Consider the following 15876-nt stretch of genomic DNA (forward strand, 5'->3'; position numbering starts at 1 on the left):
AAGAGAAATTTTCTTACCTTCTCTAATGCTGGAATGGCATTCAAAAGCAAGGGAATTATACAGATGATATTATGAGACAAGTTAATGTCCACCTAACAACTGTGAAGATCAATCGAGTAATTGAAACTTAATTTAAGAAAAGTATTGTAGTATAATAATTTATGCTGAAGGAGGGTCGATTTAGATTAGATGTTAGAAAGAAATTCTTCCCTGTGAGGGTGGTGAGGCACTGGAACAGGTTGCCCAGGGAGGTTGTGGATGCCCCATCCCTGGAAGTGTTCAAGGCCAGGCTGGATGAGGCTTTGGGCAATGTGGTCTAGTGGAGGGTGTCCCTGCCCATGGCAGGGGGGTTGGAACTAGATGGTCTTTGAGGTCCCTTCCAACCCAAACCATTCTATGATTCTATGATAAGAGGTTATATGAATGTTTGTGTGCTTAAATTAATGCAGGTTGTTCATGTGATAATGGTATTTGTCCAAGTGGCCTTCAGTCTACAAAAGATATGGCATTAGCTACTGTTATAATGTGTGAAAGCTATCTGAAATAAGCTTATTTGAAGGTTTCTTTTGGCTGGCAGTTGTATTTACTATCCATATTGTTTAGATTACATTTCACTGAAGGTATGAAGACAGTAGCCTCACCTACTTTTTTCTGCATAAAATTAATAGCTTTCAGTGTTTTCTCCTAATATTTCACATTGTCCCAACTAGTTTGGCATAAGGATGATTTGTTGACTTTATTCTTGTTTTCTGTTAAGGTTCTGGACAGACTAGAGAGCTGGGCAGAGAGGAACCGTATGAAATTCAAGGGCAAGCGTAGGGTGCTGCACGTAGGGAGGAATAACCCCAAACACCAGTACAGGTTAGGGGTTGACCTGCTGGGAAGCAGTGCTGCAGAGAAGGTCCTGAGAGTCCTGGTGGACAAGTTCTCCATGAACCAGCAATGTGCCCTCATGGCCAAGAAGGCCAATGGTATCCTGGGGCGCATTAAGAAGAGCGTGGCCAGCAGGTCGAGGGAGGTTATCCTCCCCCTCTACTCTGCCCTGGTGACGCCATATCTGGAGTGCTGTGTCCAGTTCTGGGCTCCCCGGTTCAAGACAGGGTACTACTGGAGAGAGCCCAGTGAAGGGCTACAAAGATGATGAGGGGACTGGAGCATCTCTGTGAGGAAAGGCTGAGAGAGCTGGGTCTGCTTAGTCTGGAGAAGACTGAGAGGGGATCTCATCAACGCTTATGAATATCTAAAGGGTGGATGTCAAGAAGATGGAGCCAGACTCTTTTCAATGGTGCCTAGTGACAGGACAAGGGGCAATGGGCACAAACTGGAACACAGGAAGTTCCATCTGCATGTGAGGAAAACCGGCTTCACTCTGAGGGTGACCTAGCACTGGGACAGGCTGCCCAGAGAGGTTGTGGAGTCTCCTTCTCTGGAGATACTCAAAACCCACCTGGACGCAAGCCTGTGCAACCTGCTTAGATGAGCCTGCTCTAGCAGGGGGGTTGGACTAGATGATCTCCAGAGGTCCCTTCCAACCCCTGCCATTCTGTGATTCTCTCTTAGCTTCTTTATTAACTAGTTTAAAGCATGTGAATGATAGTCATATTTTGCCTTAATTAAACTGCACATATTAAAAAGAAATAGTTCAGAAAATGCTTCTCCTCCCATGTGGGTAGTTACACCACAAACTTGCTCTGAAAGATTATTAAACTATAATAGTTAGCTGTGACTGTGCTAAGGCAGAAAATGGTCTGTGAAGGAACCGTCAAAAACTAATATTAACTACCCTATCATTTCTCTTAAGTAACATGTCTTTAAATATAGAATTTAGCACATTGTTTACCTCAGGCTTGAGAAAAATGTTACAATCCAAATTTGGAAGATAAATTTTAAAATGCCAGATTAAAAGGAGAAAATAAACCATCCTGGAGCCAAATTTTAGTCCTGTTAATAAGTCAATGGCATAAATTCCATTGAGTTTCAGCAGAGCTGAAATTTCCCCAGTTTCTTCCTTATTGTACATTGCTCACCAGAGTTGTATAAACACCTATGTAAATTGTGTTTCGTTGCTGTCCCTGCTTGGAGCTGCTGAAGTTAGCCTCCGCTTTTTAGCGTTCCTTGAGGGTGCTTCAAGGGTTTGTGCACTTCCTTGCCCAGGGAACATTGCCCAAGTCCTAATTTGGAAGTCGGTGAAATTGCACTCCTGGAAAAAAGTTGGGGTTTTTGGAATGCCTGTAGCTTCAGTGCGTGTTTAAAATGTTGGCAAGCAAAATCAAGGAGAACTAAATAGACTTTTAACAAGACATTAAATCACCCAGTTTGGAACATTTCACTGCACAGGGAACAGCTACCTAGGTTTCTGATAGATTTGTGGTATGTTTGATGGATTAAACCCATCACGAATGCAGCAAGTATTCTTTAGACTTCCCCAGCTATTTCCTCATGACCTACATCCTTTCTTTTCCTACTCCCTCCCCTTGCGATGCCCTCAGCTTTCTCTTGCACCCTCTGCTGTTTCTGCTTGGCCTTCTTGCCTGAGCTAGGACCTCGAGACCTTGTACATCCTTTGACTTTTTTGCAGCTGCAGTTTGGCGGGATAGGGGCAAGCCCAGGGCGTCCCACAGGGACTGAGCTGTCCTGCCTCAGCAGCAACACTGATGCACGTTCTCCCTGCTGTTTTTACAAAACTTCTGCAATGGATTTGAGACTTCTGCCTCGCAGGCTTGTCTGAAATTGGCTGATGGAGTGCAAAGGCATTTAGGGGGAACTGGGAAAGGATAAAACAGCACAAAGCCAATCTTGTGGAGCAGCCAGACCAGAAGGTTATTTAAAACAAGTTTTAAAAGCCACAATCTAATTTGAAAAAAAAAAAAAAAAAAAATCACGCTAGTGTAGTTTCAAAATTTTGAAAGGAAGTGAGTTGTGAATGCTGAATTACTCTCGTGTCAGCTTTGGGTTTGTGTGTGTTCTTGTCAAATGCTTTTGCTCCCCTTATATTGTTTCTTTTTCAGTGAAAAATAAGAATTGAAGTTGTAAATAATGATTATAGCTTTGGGTGTACCACTTGTTTTGTATACTCAGTGTAAAGGACTCAGCTTTTTCAAAACTCTTTTAAATTGCCTTTAAGTAGACTTTTAAGTTACAGTATTCTGCTTAGTACATTTGATCTGTTTCTTCAGTATTTCTGAAGAAATGTATGCTATCTGTTGAACTGTTGTGTAATTTCCTATAAATCCAGTATGCATAGGATGACATAAAAAGTGATTCTTTGTATCATCTTTTTGTTGTATGTGTTGGTCCAACAGCAGGAGCTATCAGAGAGAGACATTATTTAGCAGTCAGATGCAATTAAATGTTCTTTACATGATACCTCTTAATTTGTTGTCCAGAAGAGATGTTAGCACCTTGTTGGCCATAGCAGCTTTTATTAAATGTGACTAAAAGATCAAAACAGCGTAATCTGATTTGTTTGCTTGTTGAGATTCAAGACTCAAACTTCAGATTATTTATGGTTGCTGTTTGCATTGTAAGTAGTTATTCTTGAGGATAAACCCTGAAGTGATCTTTGTACTAAGGCATTATGTAAAAATGCATATATCTGACTTAGAGGTGAATGATTTTGAAAGCTGCAGTAATGAGCAGTGCTTTTTGTCTATCGTATGTTATGATTGAACCATGTCTTTCTTGAGAAGAAGGGGGGGTATTTTTGCATAGCCCCTCTCTGTTTCATTTAGAAATGGGGGAAGGAAAAATCTGTTCTAACTTGCGGGTTATTTTATCAATCTTGAATTCCTGAAAGGTTTTGGGTTTTTTAATTATTTTTTGCATCAGTCTCTAGTGGTTGTGACAAAATGATAATAGACTGTTTAGAGAACTGTCAGAGATGTTTTCCTTACACAGATCTTTAGCCATAACTGAATGTGCTGTGTGTATCCTGCTCCCCAGTGGCATAGTTTAAATACACTAGGAGAATAAGGATCTGTGTTGTAGCATGGGTTATCCGAGATTGGAACATGCCTCAGGAGGTAAATTCTCTGGGTTTTGAAGTTGTGGTGGTGCTACTGTTACTTTGCGGGGGAAGGTTAGATCATAAAAATAGGCAAGAATTCAAAGAAAGATGGGTGGAAGGGGACTGGTTTTGTTCTTTTCCTTTTGGGGGCATTACAGTATGGTAGGCTTTACAAATCTTCTGTTACTTATTGCTTGTTTGAGGTTAGATTTTAGTGCAATGTTTCAGATAGACATTGAATAAATTATGACTTTCCAGAAAACTTTATAGTCCATCTATTTTTTTTGGAGAAACACTTATCCTTCCATCTAGGTGCAATACTTTTAGTGTGTTGAGCAGCTTAAACTTCAGTATTTAGTGTGCAGTTACAGCAAATTCTTACAACCATCTGCTATGCAGTGCTTACTGCATTTGCTTTGTTAGGTTTTTCGTTTGGATTAACTATGCTTTGAAAATAAAATGCTATATTCCATAGTATACTTGGATAAATTCTTCAGTTGCTCGTGTAGTATTGAATTGTCTTACTTATAGATAAGAAGATATGCCTGTAATAGATTATGAAACTTTTCTTTGTGTATAGGAGTAGCTGCTAGTGACTACTTGTGGCTTTTGGTATGTGTATGAAAATTAGTTGATAGTTTCTTCCATGGATGCTGTTGACCTGATCTATGACTTTGCATTTCTGTTGTCCAGCCAAGTTTGCAAATGGAATTGGGATAAAGATTAGGTTTTGATGTGACCGAGTTAGAGAGGCTATCTCTCAGATCCCTTAATCATCATGTACTACAGGACACAAGTAATACTTGCAGTACTGGTTCATGTGCTTGTGTATATATGCTTTCAGTATATCAATGAAAACTTGAGTCTATTCAACATTCCGAAACAGTAAAAACATCAGCCGTTGTGGTAAATGATACCTGTGCATAGTTCATAATCAATGTGATTTAAAAACAACACAGGATTTTGGAAAAATCTTAATTTTCAGATCACAAATCTTCTCAGGTCTTTTCCCTACGTGTATAAGTTCTAATGTCAATATATTACGGCGTTTAACATTATTTTCCTGTTCTCATTGTCTAATGGTTTGACTTCTGTCTGCCTGCCCATCACTGCTTTATGCCAGGTATCTGTGTTTTCTAGATTAACATTTAGGAATTTTTTTTTTATTTTTAGCTGTGTTATATACAGTATTAAACATGACAAATAATGTAGCTAGCTTAAAACTACTGGGGTTTTTTATATAAATGTCCTAATATATACCTTTCCCTGTCTTCCACTTCTTTCCCCTTTTTAGATGTGTGGTCAGCAGGCTGTGTATTGGCTGAACTGTTACTAGGACAACCAATCTTTCCAGGTGATAGTGGTGTGGATCAGTTGGTGGAAATAATCAAGGTATGGAATTTTAAGTGTTGTTTTTGGATTTGGGGTTTTTTTGACTGCATTATTCCCTGGGAATTGGCATGAAAACATGCATTGTTCTAACTTTGTGAACATATATATTCTGTCACCATTGCACAGGGTGTTGCATGTAAACCATATCATGCTTTTCTGAGAAGTGTATGATCTTTATGCCCCTTATGCATAGCAATATATCATCTTTATAATTATATAGGGTTTTCTCCCCTCTTCAAGGATTGCACTTTCAGCGTGCTTGGAAATAGAGCTTACATACTGAGCCGACATTTATTAATGTGTGATTGTCATTCTTTAAGAATCTGGCTGGTTTTCCTTTGTTGCATGCAATTAGTACTTGGCTTTGACAACAGTGTTACTAAATTTCCTCGTGCCAGATTCTTCACATATGTAGCCGCCCTCTCTTCCTCCTTCTTTCCAGCTATTTGAGGTGAAAGGTTAGAAAGGGCACTCCTTTTTGCAGATGGAGAATCAGGAAATGTAGGGCAAAGATATCTTCCACCTGAAGTGTTGTCTTTTTCAAGTGAAAAAGACCTAATGTTTCAGAATACATAACATTTATATATCACTTATGTTCAAACACATCCTGATTGATTTCATTTGGTAAGCTGTGAATATTCTGTGATTCTCAAATTAGAGGCATGGAAGAATAATTCATAGCTTAAAAGATTGGTGTCTGCCAGCATCCTAGTCTCCCCTGCTTCCTTCAACTTCTGCAGTGAAGAAAGAAAGATGTCCAGAGAGAGCAGTGTATTTTTCCTCTGAATCTATACTGTGCACTTAAGATGAGAGTATTACAGAGGATTAGATGTGTGTACACGCTGTTCAGCTTTATTGATTTCATCACCACAAGGGGACTGTATTAAGACAATTTCCTCCTTGGTTCTGCCACTTAACTGCTACCTTGATACACGTGTATTTGTGTGGCATGCATGCGAAAACCCCTCGAAACCAAAATGTGTGTGTGTGAAGGAGTAGAACTTCCTACTTGCATCTGTTATCCACTAGAACAGCTGCTGACGTCTTTGTCCCTGTCCTAACAGAGTGTATGACACCAACCAACACCAAATTGTCACTCTCCTGTGTGGAGGACATGGGCTGGTGAGGCTCAGTGTTTCTGTGGCCTGCTCTGCAGTCTCAATGGGGTCTGCTCTGACCTTTCCAGGCTCTTGCCATATCTACTCCAGCCTTTGACCATGTAAACCTATCTTCTATTACAGTCAGTTTCTGTCTGTCCTGCTGGAAATCCTCCAGTCAACTGCTTTCCTCTGAAGGCTCCATGTCTTGCACCTACTTCTCCTATGACTTTCTTAGTTTCTTATTATTGCCTTCCTGCCCAATGTGTTTCAAGTTCAGCATGTCCAAGTTGGGTGAGTTTACATAAGAAACGCCAATGGAAAACTAGAGTTGCTGTCAGAAGTAGGGCTGATGATGGCACAAGTTTCCTTATTTTGAGAACCGTCTTGGAATGGTGCGCTGCTTTCTGCTACGCTGCTTTTGTGAGGTGTGAAGTGGTCCCTGCGGCCACTTCAGATGGCCAGAGTTCCTCAGGAGTTTGTCCAGTAAACTGTGGTGTTTGCCTTCAGACATCTTCAAAAAGTCCTGTTTTGTTTCTTGATTAATGTCTGCAATACTGAGAAACTACATCTAATGAGTTTTTGTAAATACTGCCATTTATATCATGGTGACAGTCCTGTAAGTCCTTCTGGGGCTCCATCAGAAATCTAAGAGTAGAGAGGCCTATCAGCAAAACCATAGTGCTCTGCCTTAGCATTGCTTTGGCTTTCACAATGTGGAAGTAAAATAATCAAGAAATAGATGTCCTCTCATTATTGACATGCTGCCAAGCAGAGACTGTGGCTTGGTTCAAAGTTTACTAGAAGCTGTTATCATCAGTTGGATGTTTTCAGTTCTGCAGTATTGGAAGTAAACATCTGTGAACTAATAATTTTATAGCATGTATGTGCTCTGATTGTGATGATTTTGCTTTGTTTACACTTGAGTTAAGTTGTATTGAAGCAGAGGAGTACTTTAATAAAATTGCTGATAGCCTGTGTACCATCTGTGGTTTCTTTAAATGCCACTACCATGAGTGATGTGATAACTTTTTATTGACCAATTCATAGCTGAATACATAGTACTGGCAAACTAATGTTATTTCTCATGAAGGAGTATCTGGTCTAAAGGCTTGATCTTCAGTAAATTATAGCTTGAGGTGATGATTTTTGCCTCAGCAGAAACAAATTTCTGAATCCTTTCTTTAAATGTAGAAAGGGGAATACTGAATGATCATCCACACCTGTGGTGTTGGGGTTTTCTCATCTTCTGTTAGATATGTAGCCTCCTACACATAGAGATTAAGTGAAACAACTTAAATGTAGGGATAACTCAATTTTATAGTAAGCCTGGTCTCTTCAATTAAAAGGTTACAGTACTTGAGTCTGTATGTTTTAGGAAAGTCTGAGAGAACAAATGCCGTAAATCTTACGGTAGTAGTCACAAAAAAGGACGTTCACTGAATCATTAAGAAAGTATGATGGAAAATGTGAGCCCAAATGAGTGAGTGCCATGACTATTTTTCTGCCCATATATTTGCTACGGAGGCAGCATATATTCTCAAGGCAACACTGGAAGAGAAAATGAGTGCAGACTGCCAAAGTGGACTGGTTTTCCATGCCTTTGTCTACCAAATCTTGTGTTGTGAAGTTTTGTATCAACTACTCAAGCCCTGGCAGAAGGCTAAGGTGAGAGTACAGAGAGTGTTATGATTGAGAATATCGCATTCAGAATCAACAGCCCTGAGCAATTGTCTAGAAAAGTGCAAGAACTGGGCAATGAGGTGCTTCCCTTGTAATGCTATGCCGACCTGCAGATATTTCCTGTGCTGGGATTAGAGGGAGAACAGCCTGTTCACCTCAAATTTCAAGTAATTTTTCCTCACTTTTTGAGAATGAGGAAAAAGAAAGTGAGGCCCTCAATTTTCCATTCTGCCAGCTGCTGGCAGGTATCTGTCCCATCTACTGTGTGTCCCTTAAAAGTTACCAATAATCGAATTGAACAGATTTGGTTTTGAAATCTGCAAAGAAGTCATGAAACATTCTACTCTTCTCCACTCCCAGCATGATGCTTATATTCAACATAGATTTGAAAGGTTAGCATAAAAACAGCAACCTGTGTTTATTGAGCAAGCTTAGGTAAAATATTTTTATAGATGGTGTCCCCCTCTTCTATTTGCTAACTGGCTGTAGGAGAAGCAGAGCTGTGAGATCTGCCAGTTGTAGAACAGCAACGAAGTTTGTATAAGGTTGCAGGTTGGGACCTGTGAGCTGCTGTTTGACTGTCTTGGAGTCAAGCTTTTCAGATAGCTTCCTTGGAAATTTTTCAGTTGTCTCTTCAGTTGCTTAATCAGCTTCGATTATTCAGAGTTCATTTCCCAAGACAGCAACCTGGGTATGAAGATTTAGCATTAGGCTGGAGAATGACTTCAAAATGCCATCATGTTAAACTAGTCCTCCCTTCTCACGTAGTTCTTGATGACATTCCCTCGGTAGCTGTGTTCATGAAGATAGAATTTCTGTGATATGTCAGTCCGGCATGGCTTGTCCTTCCTGCAGGCTGCATGCCCAACATCCTCAGTCCCTTGCTGCATCAGAAACACTTTTGGCTTTTGTCAGATTTTGATCTCTTCTCGGTAGTTTCATTTCAAGCAGTCTTGCAAGATTTCCAGCCACATGCACTTGGAGTTTCTCCAGGCCTTTTGCATATTTGCAGACTACTCCGAAAAACTGTGCCCCTCTAGAACCATGACGTTTGTGTGAATCAAAAGATAGTCCCCTTCTTTTTAGCTTCTTTTTCTCTTGTTCCTATTTCTTTGAAGGCAGTCTTTCCAGATGTTCTCAGTCTGGCTGGGGGAGAGATCTGTGACTGCTTACCCCTGGCAAAATGATACTCAATATGGGGAAATACTGTCTTGGATCTCCATCTGAAGAAATAATTTAAACCAAGTACATTCTTCTTGAATGCTTATACTATTACAATAGAAAGATCATGTGCTGAGCTTTTTTCAAAGTTTGATCCTGAATGGCAACTCTTCCTCCTTATTTTTAGCTCTTTCTAGCTATTCCAAATGTTAGGTTATCCTATCGCTGGGAATATCTCAAGTGGGTAACCCAATGTATTCATTAAAATTCATGCCTCTACTGGCTTTCGAGTGACATCTTCAGAAATGTGCTCAGTTTCTGAAGCAGGCACAGTGGCAGTGTGGGTTTCATCAGTGGTTGCATAAAGAAATTACATATGAGCAAACGCCATGCCTCAGAGCAGTCATACAGTCCTGTCCCCAGTGGAAGGGTGAGACACCCCTCCTTCCAGCAACCCAGGAGGGTTGCTGTTGCCGCTTCCTTATTTAAAATCCACTTTGCAAGTGTGAACCGCTGAATAGAGCTCAAAAGGAGATTTCAGACCACAAGGGATTTTTTTGAGATTCAGTCAGGGCGGACTCCTCCATAAATCCTTGTATGCATGGGTTGCAATGCAGCAGTGGTGTCTGTGGGACTGCCATGCCCCCTGCGAAAGTTTGGGAGGTAGGGGATCCCTGCCACCTCCCCCCCCCCAGCTCTGCAGCACCTGAAGCCATCAAGGGAAAACTGGCTAGCATATCCACCCTAAACTAAAACATCTTCAGCTACAGTTCCGACAGACAGTGGTTACTCTTTATTCCCCTTGCAAAAAAGGGAATCTCAGAAGTGTAGTGGTTTTGTTTCTAAGATACTATCTTCTGAGAGGTTTTGTTTAGTACCTTCCCCCTACTCCCCTCAAAAATGGAGAAAAAACCAAACCCCATCTCCGTCAGGATAATGAAGCAGCAATAGTTGTCTGAGCAGCCCTGGGACACGGGGAGGACAGCATCTGCCAATCTGCCTTGCATTGTCTTAACCAGAAATAATTTTTCCATATGCTGCAATCTAAGGTTATGAGATGCATCAACTAACTTGTGAAAACTGCAGGAAAGGGTTATGCATTTGGTTTTGTTTATTTTAGGGGTTTTTTTTGGTTCCTAGTGGACTGTGTGATTATTCCTTGCACCAAAATTGGCATTTCATGGTAATTTAGGAGAAATAATAAAATCTTCTTCACACAGTTCTTTGGGTTAGGAATGAGGCAAGGGGAAAAAAATGTATTAAAAGACAAGCTCAATAGTATCGGGAATCCTATCCATGTGTAACTTTCTTGTCTCTGACAGTTTTACTGAGCTGAATGCTAAGTATAGACTCAATTATAATATATGGCTCATGCTCAAATGCCAAGGTACTATTTTGGGCTCAGTTTTTGAAATAAATTCATTCACAGTAGTTAATGGGGGGAGAGGAGCTCTCTTTTCTGGGAGAATATGCAGTAGGAGAGCATGTCTCATTTTATTGGACGTAGTCCTGTGCTGAGGACCCGACACGGGCTTTCATGTGGGTCCTCTCTCCTTGCCCCTAAGGGAAGTCTCATGGCACTTTTCCCCAGTGTCCCTCCACATTGCAACTTGGCTGTTTCTGTGCCTTCATGTCATTCATCACTTCCAGTGCTTGCAGGCAGGCAGTACAAAAAGGCTGATGAGCACAATTATATTCATGTCAGCAGTGACAATGGGTTTCTTCCTATTCCTGATGTATAGCTGTTCTTGTGTTTGCGATCAGAAGAAATCTCTGCATTTAGTTGGCTTTCATTTTCAGAAACATGCTCTTATCAAAGAAAATGTATGTAAAATGGTTATTTCATTTTCTGCCACAGACCTCTTGAAGTATTATTTCAAAAGTGACCCATGTTTACTGCTTGAGATGCCAGCACAGTGAATTTTTTAATAACTATTTGACACACCTCTCACAACTTTGTGAAGAGGTGCAGACGTGTTTGCAGAAGTATTAATTATGCCATCTGGTAAGCCACGCACAGCAGACTTTTTGGAGCACTTTTCTTTGTAAACTTGCACAGTTTTCCTGGGTGAGACCCTATACCGCTGTAATCATAGCTTTCTAGAGGTTTCTGATTTAAACGACCACCTTCCTCCCCCTCAAGTTCAGTCATCACCAGCCAGAGCTTCTGAACCCTCAGTGTCCCTATGCTTTTTAACTGATTTTCACATTTTGGCAAAGGTTTAGCAGTAATGATGGTTGTCAGAAAGAGCCTTAATTCCACTGAGGTTTGTTTGAGATCCTTGCAGTTTCCTCTTCCTCTGGTGTTGCAATGGTGTGGGTTTGGTCGTGAATAACTCTGCGCAGTTTTGCACCTTGAAGCCAGGTGTGAACAGCCACTATCTTCAGTATTGGGGTGTAACTAAGGTGTCTTTTGGAGCTGCATATCATCTATCTCTTTCTCCTATGAAAATTTGATTCCAAAAATATAAAATTAAGATCTTTATGCTATTTGTAAATCAAATGTAGAGCATATTCCAGGTTCAGAAATCTCCTCGTGTTTGTTAAGGATGATATTATTGGGAGCCTATAGCTTTTCTTGAGATACATACCATTACCCTACCTTCACAAACTGTGTTCTGGAATAAAGATTTTTTGGGGAGCTTCATCTATTACAGATTAATGTCAAGGAAAAACTTTGCAGAAAATACTTGTGAAACCTGTTGTGTTCAGTTTTTGTTCTAAGAGAATCAGAGCACTATCTGTCTTCTCAGCAAGTGCATTCTTCAGTTAATCTTAGTAGATAATGTTTCTTTTTATTTATTTTTATTTAAGAGATGATTATGATAATCAGGAATGATGAGCAAGACTAGTTGACCTGTTGTCTGCACTCGCAGGATCCCTTGTAGTCTCACATAGACCCTTCATTCATTCAAAAGTTTAGTCTTCATTCCAGATGTAGTTTTCTGATGGAATCAACTTTACTATTCTAGTACCTGCTTTGTTTTGGTTATAGCTTTTAAAAAAAAAAAAGTGCCTAATAAAAAAATAAATCAACTTTTTCCTTGACAATATCATCTTTCTTCAGACTGTCCCCAAGAAGTAGAATAGTGTATGCCAATCTGCATAGACCTGAATAATTCAGTATTGGACCCTGTATTTCTTAAAAGTTCTCTGACCTTTGCAAGATCGGGGAGATCTTATCAGTGTATAGAAGTATCTGAAGGGAGGATGCAAAGAAGAGGGAGCCAGACTCTTTCCTGTGGCATCCTGTGACAGGACAAGGGGCAATGGGCACAAATGCAAAATATGTGAAATTCAGTCAGAACACAAGAAAACAGTTTTTACTGTGAGGGTGGTCAGACACTGGAACATGTTGTCCAGAGAGGTGATGGAGTCTCCATCCCTGAGACATTCAGAAGCCATCTGGACGTGGTCTTGGGCAACTGGCTTTCACCAGTGCTGCTTGTGAAATGACCCTTCCCTTCCAACCTCAACCATTCTGTGAAACCTCTCTCCAAGGAACATCTGCTCCATAGTATTTTCAGAGTTAATATAGCAAGAGCAGCTGTTTCATGGAGTAATTCTGCCAAAAATGTGCAAATTAATTTATGCTGCTTCTTTGCATTTCAAACTGAAAGAGCAGTCACATGCATGACTTTTTTAAAAGAAGAGGTTTGCCTAATTTTTGCAATAGCTTAAATGATTGCTGTTACATTCAAGTAACCTTGGCGTGTATTTCTAATATACTGAAAACTCAGTGTAAATCAGTGACATACAATTTAAAAATCATATAGCAAATGGTGTGTTGCAGGGACAGGGAGAGATGTCTGTTAATTACTATAGGCCCTCTTCCAGATGTGTCAAGAACCAGTGCAATTTTATAGCTTATCACTTTATTCATCCCACATTTTTCTTCTGTATTGTGATTTGAATTTGACAGTCTTTAAAACTTCCATTCTTCCTATCTACATTCCTTTTTTTTTTGGGCGGGGGGTGGGGGCCTTAATCTGCCTTCCATACAAATTGAAAGCACAATCTGGCTTTACAATCCAGAGAGAACAAAGTAAATACACTGAGTGGCTAATGTAAGTCACTTTTCCTTTTGTACAGTTATTTTGTGAGTCAAAGGCTGCTGTGTAACTGAAAGGTCAGGCAATCCCTTCTTTCAGCTGGCATGATCCCTCTTCAGAACCTTCTTTTCTAAGCATTCATGAGACCTTAAATGCCTGTGCTTGAGTTTAGGGGTTGCTCCCTCCCATCATCTGGAGTTACAGCTGTGTTTTTAGTGAGATGTATGGACAGGCATTGTCCCTGGGTCCATTGTCTATGAAGTTGCCCTTGTCTATCTAATCTGAATTCTCTCTGATGCTACAGACAGTCTTTAAATAAAGATACTTGCACTGTGTAGGCTCCTGTTCTGAGCAGCCTTGGCAACTGAGCCAGTTTCCTGAATTTTGGCTATATAAAAAAAACCCTAGTCTTTGTCCCTTCTAAGGAAGGCTATTAAATTAATTTTTTGAGGGGGAGAAGGGGAAAGAAGGTAAATGTGTGTTTTAAATGAGTCCTGTTTATACTAGGGAGGCCTGAAAACTTAGCCTTTGGAAAAGGTGGGATAGCAGTACAAGTTATCAGTAATTTTTCAGGAAGTTAATTTAACTAATCCAAAAACTTCTAAGGTTCTGAAAACGGCTTTTATCTTGAATAGGGATGGAAAAAATATTTTGCAGGTGTGAAATGCCCTCATCTATTAGAACTGGAAAGCTTTGCGAGTGGCACCATCCTGGCAGGCTGACAGCTGGATGGCCAGTGCTCTGGGGGAGCCAGACAGAAAACCGGCAGGGAAAGGGCATGTTTTCCTGTCGACCCTTTTTTCCTTTGAAAGTTGAGTAAAATGTACGGAATCCTGCAAAAACCTTCTTTTTTTTTTTTACCACCTGAGCAAAACCAGTGTTTTCAGACACACGCAGAAAACTCTTCTGTTGATTCTGAAGATAACCCTTGACTTTTAGAGTAGGTGGGATTTAAATCTTGGTTGGCGATGGGAAGGTAGGAGTTACATGATTATTGGTTTTGTACAACTTGTCACTTAAATCTCTTATCCAAGAAGCAACTGTCTGAACAAGTTGTAGGTTTATTTCCTCTGCTGCTGCTGTTTGTTTAAGATTGTTTTGTGGGTAGATATTTTAGTTTGTGTCCTACAGCTCATATTTTAAATAATAAAGAGATACCAAGCTCGTTTCATAATACTTGATGATAGTTTCTCTGTTGCACAAATTAATTAAGCAGTGATACCTGCTCTTCTAGTCCTTCATCTGACTCTTCAGAACACATTTGTGTAATTTCTGCTCTTCTAACAGAATGAAAATGTTCATGGATACCAGAATATGTAACCAAATATTTCTTTATCAAGCAGTAAGGTAGAGTGCTGACATCATGTTTTAGATCATTTGTTTCCTGAATGGTGACAGTGCAGTCTCATGAGATGAGATGATAACATTATGCTAATCTGTATGGAGAGAGGTTTGTCACGGGCGAGAGTGGCATGCCTACAGGGTTCCTATAGGAGGATGGACCTGAGCTCAGCACTGAGGAGTAACTCCTTTCCCTGCTGTCCTCTCCACTTCTCTCTGCAAAACAAAACAATACCTAGCAACTGGGTGCAAACAGAAGACAATGGGATTCTTTGAATGTGCTTTGCAGTTTTTATATATAGGTAGAAGGCAATGGCTTTCTTCTGCTTAGTGCTAACTGAACAGAAAGCACTGATGCTGTACTGTCCAGCTTATTCCCTGAAGGGATTTCTGGAATCCTTTCAAAATTTATCCACCCCTACAAAGAGATGTGTGATTGTGTGTTATTTCTCATACAACTACTAATTTTCATGTATAAATAACACTGTGCAGATTCTGGGAATGAGAAATATAAATTCGTAAATCGGGGTCGTATACATTTTAGATGCTTCCAGGTTAGGTTTAAACTAAGTTTATCTTACGTGTGGAAGTTTTGGAGTGGGGAAACACCACCAAAACCCACACAGTTTGGCGGGGGTGTGGGAGAGGGGAAGGAAAACCATCTGGCTCCCCTCGGCAGTAACTGCCTGATCTTTTAAGCTTGTCAGAGGGCTGCTGTTTGTGACTTGTAAAATGCAGTCCATGCTACTGGTCTGATCCTTAATCAGCCATATGCAGTGAGCTGCAATCCCTGAATGTGTTTGGCAGTACTGTTTTATAAGAGTCCAATTAAAGCGAAATCTCTTCCCCATTGAAATATCGCTAAGTTTGAGAAAGATGCTTGAATTTTGTGAAAAACTGTAGAAGATAATGAAATTATCTTGCTTGGAGCATGAACCAAATTGCCAGCAAGAGACTACTGAAGTTGGAGCAAAGGCCATAAAGATGATTAAGGGACTGGAGCATCTGTCATATGAGGAGAGGTTGCAAGAGCTAGAACTGTTCAGCCTTGAGCAGAGAAGACTCAAGTGGGTCTCATCAGTGTGTATAAATACCTTATGGGAGGGAATGAAGAAGAAACAGCCAGGCACTTCTCAGTGGTACC

The 15876-nt window shown here is 40.3% G+C and overlaps 1 protein-coding gene across 4 annotated transcripts in view; it reads left to right on the forward strand.

The window, feature by feature from the left end:
• Positions 1 to 15876, forward strand: part of GSK3B (glycogen synthase kinase 3 beta) — a 156445-nt gene that overhangs the window by 110705 nt on the left and 29864 nt on the right. For all 4 annotated transcript variants that reach the window (XR_008575514.1, XR_008575515.1, XM_054813643.1 and 1 more), the window contains exon 7: positions 5301 to 5398. Coding sequence is in view for 2 of the 4 variants with exons in the window: in XM_054813643.1 (XP_054669618.1) it covers positions 5301 to 5398 (98 nt within the window). In the remaining 2 variants the exon portion in view is untranslated. The remainder of the gene's footprint in view (positions 1 to 5300; positions 5399 to 15876) is intronic.

Source organism: Grus americana, chromosome 1, assembly GCF_028858705.1.
Source record: "Grus americana isolate bGruAme1 chromosome 1, bGruAme1.mat, whole genome shotgun sequence".
In the NCBI taxonomy this organism is placed as follows: domain Eukaryota; kingdom Metazoa; phylum Chordata; class Aves; order Gruiformes; family Gruidae; genus Grus; species Grus americana.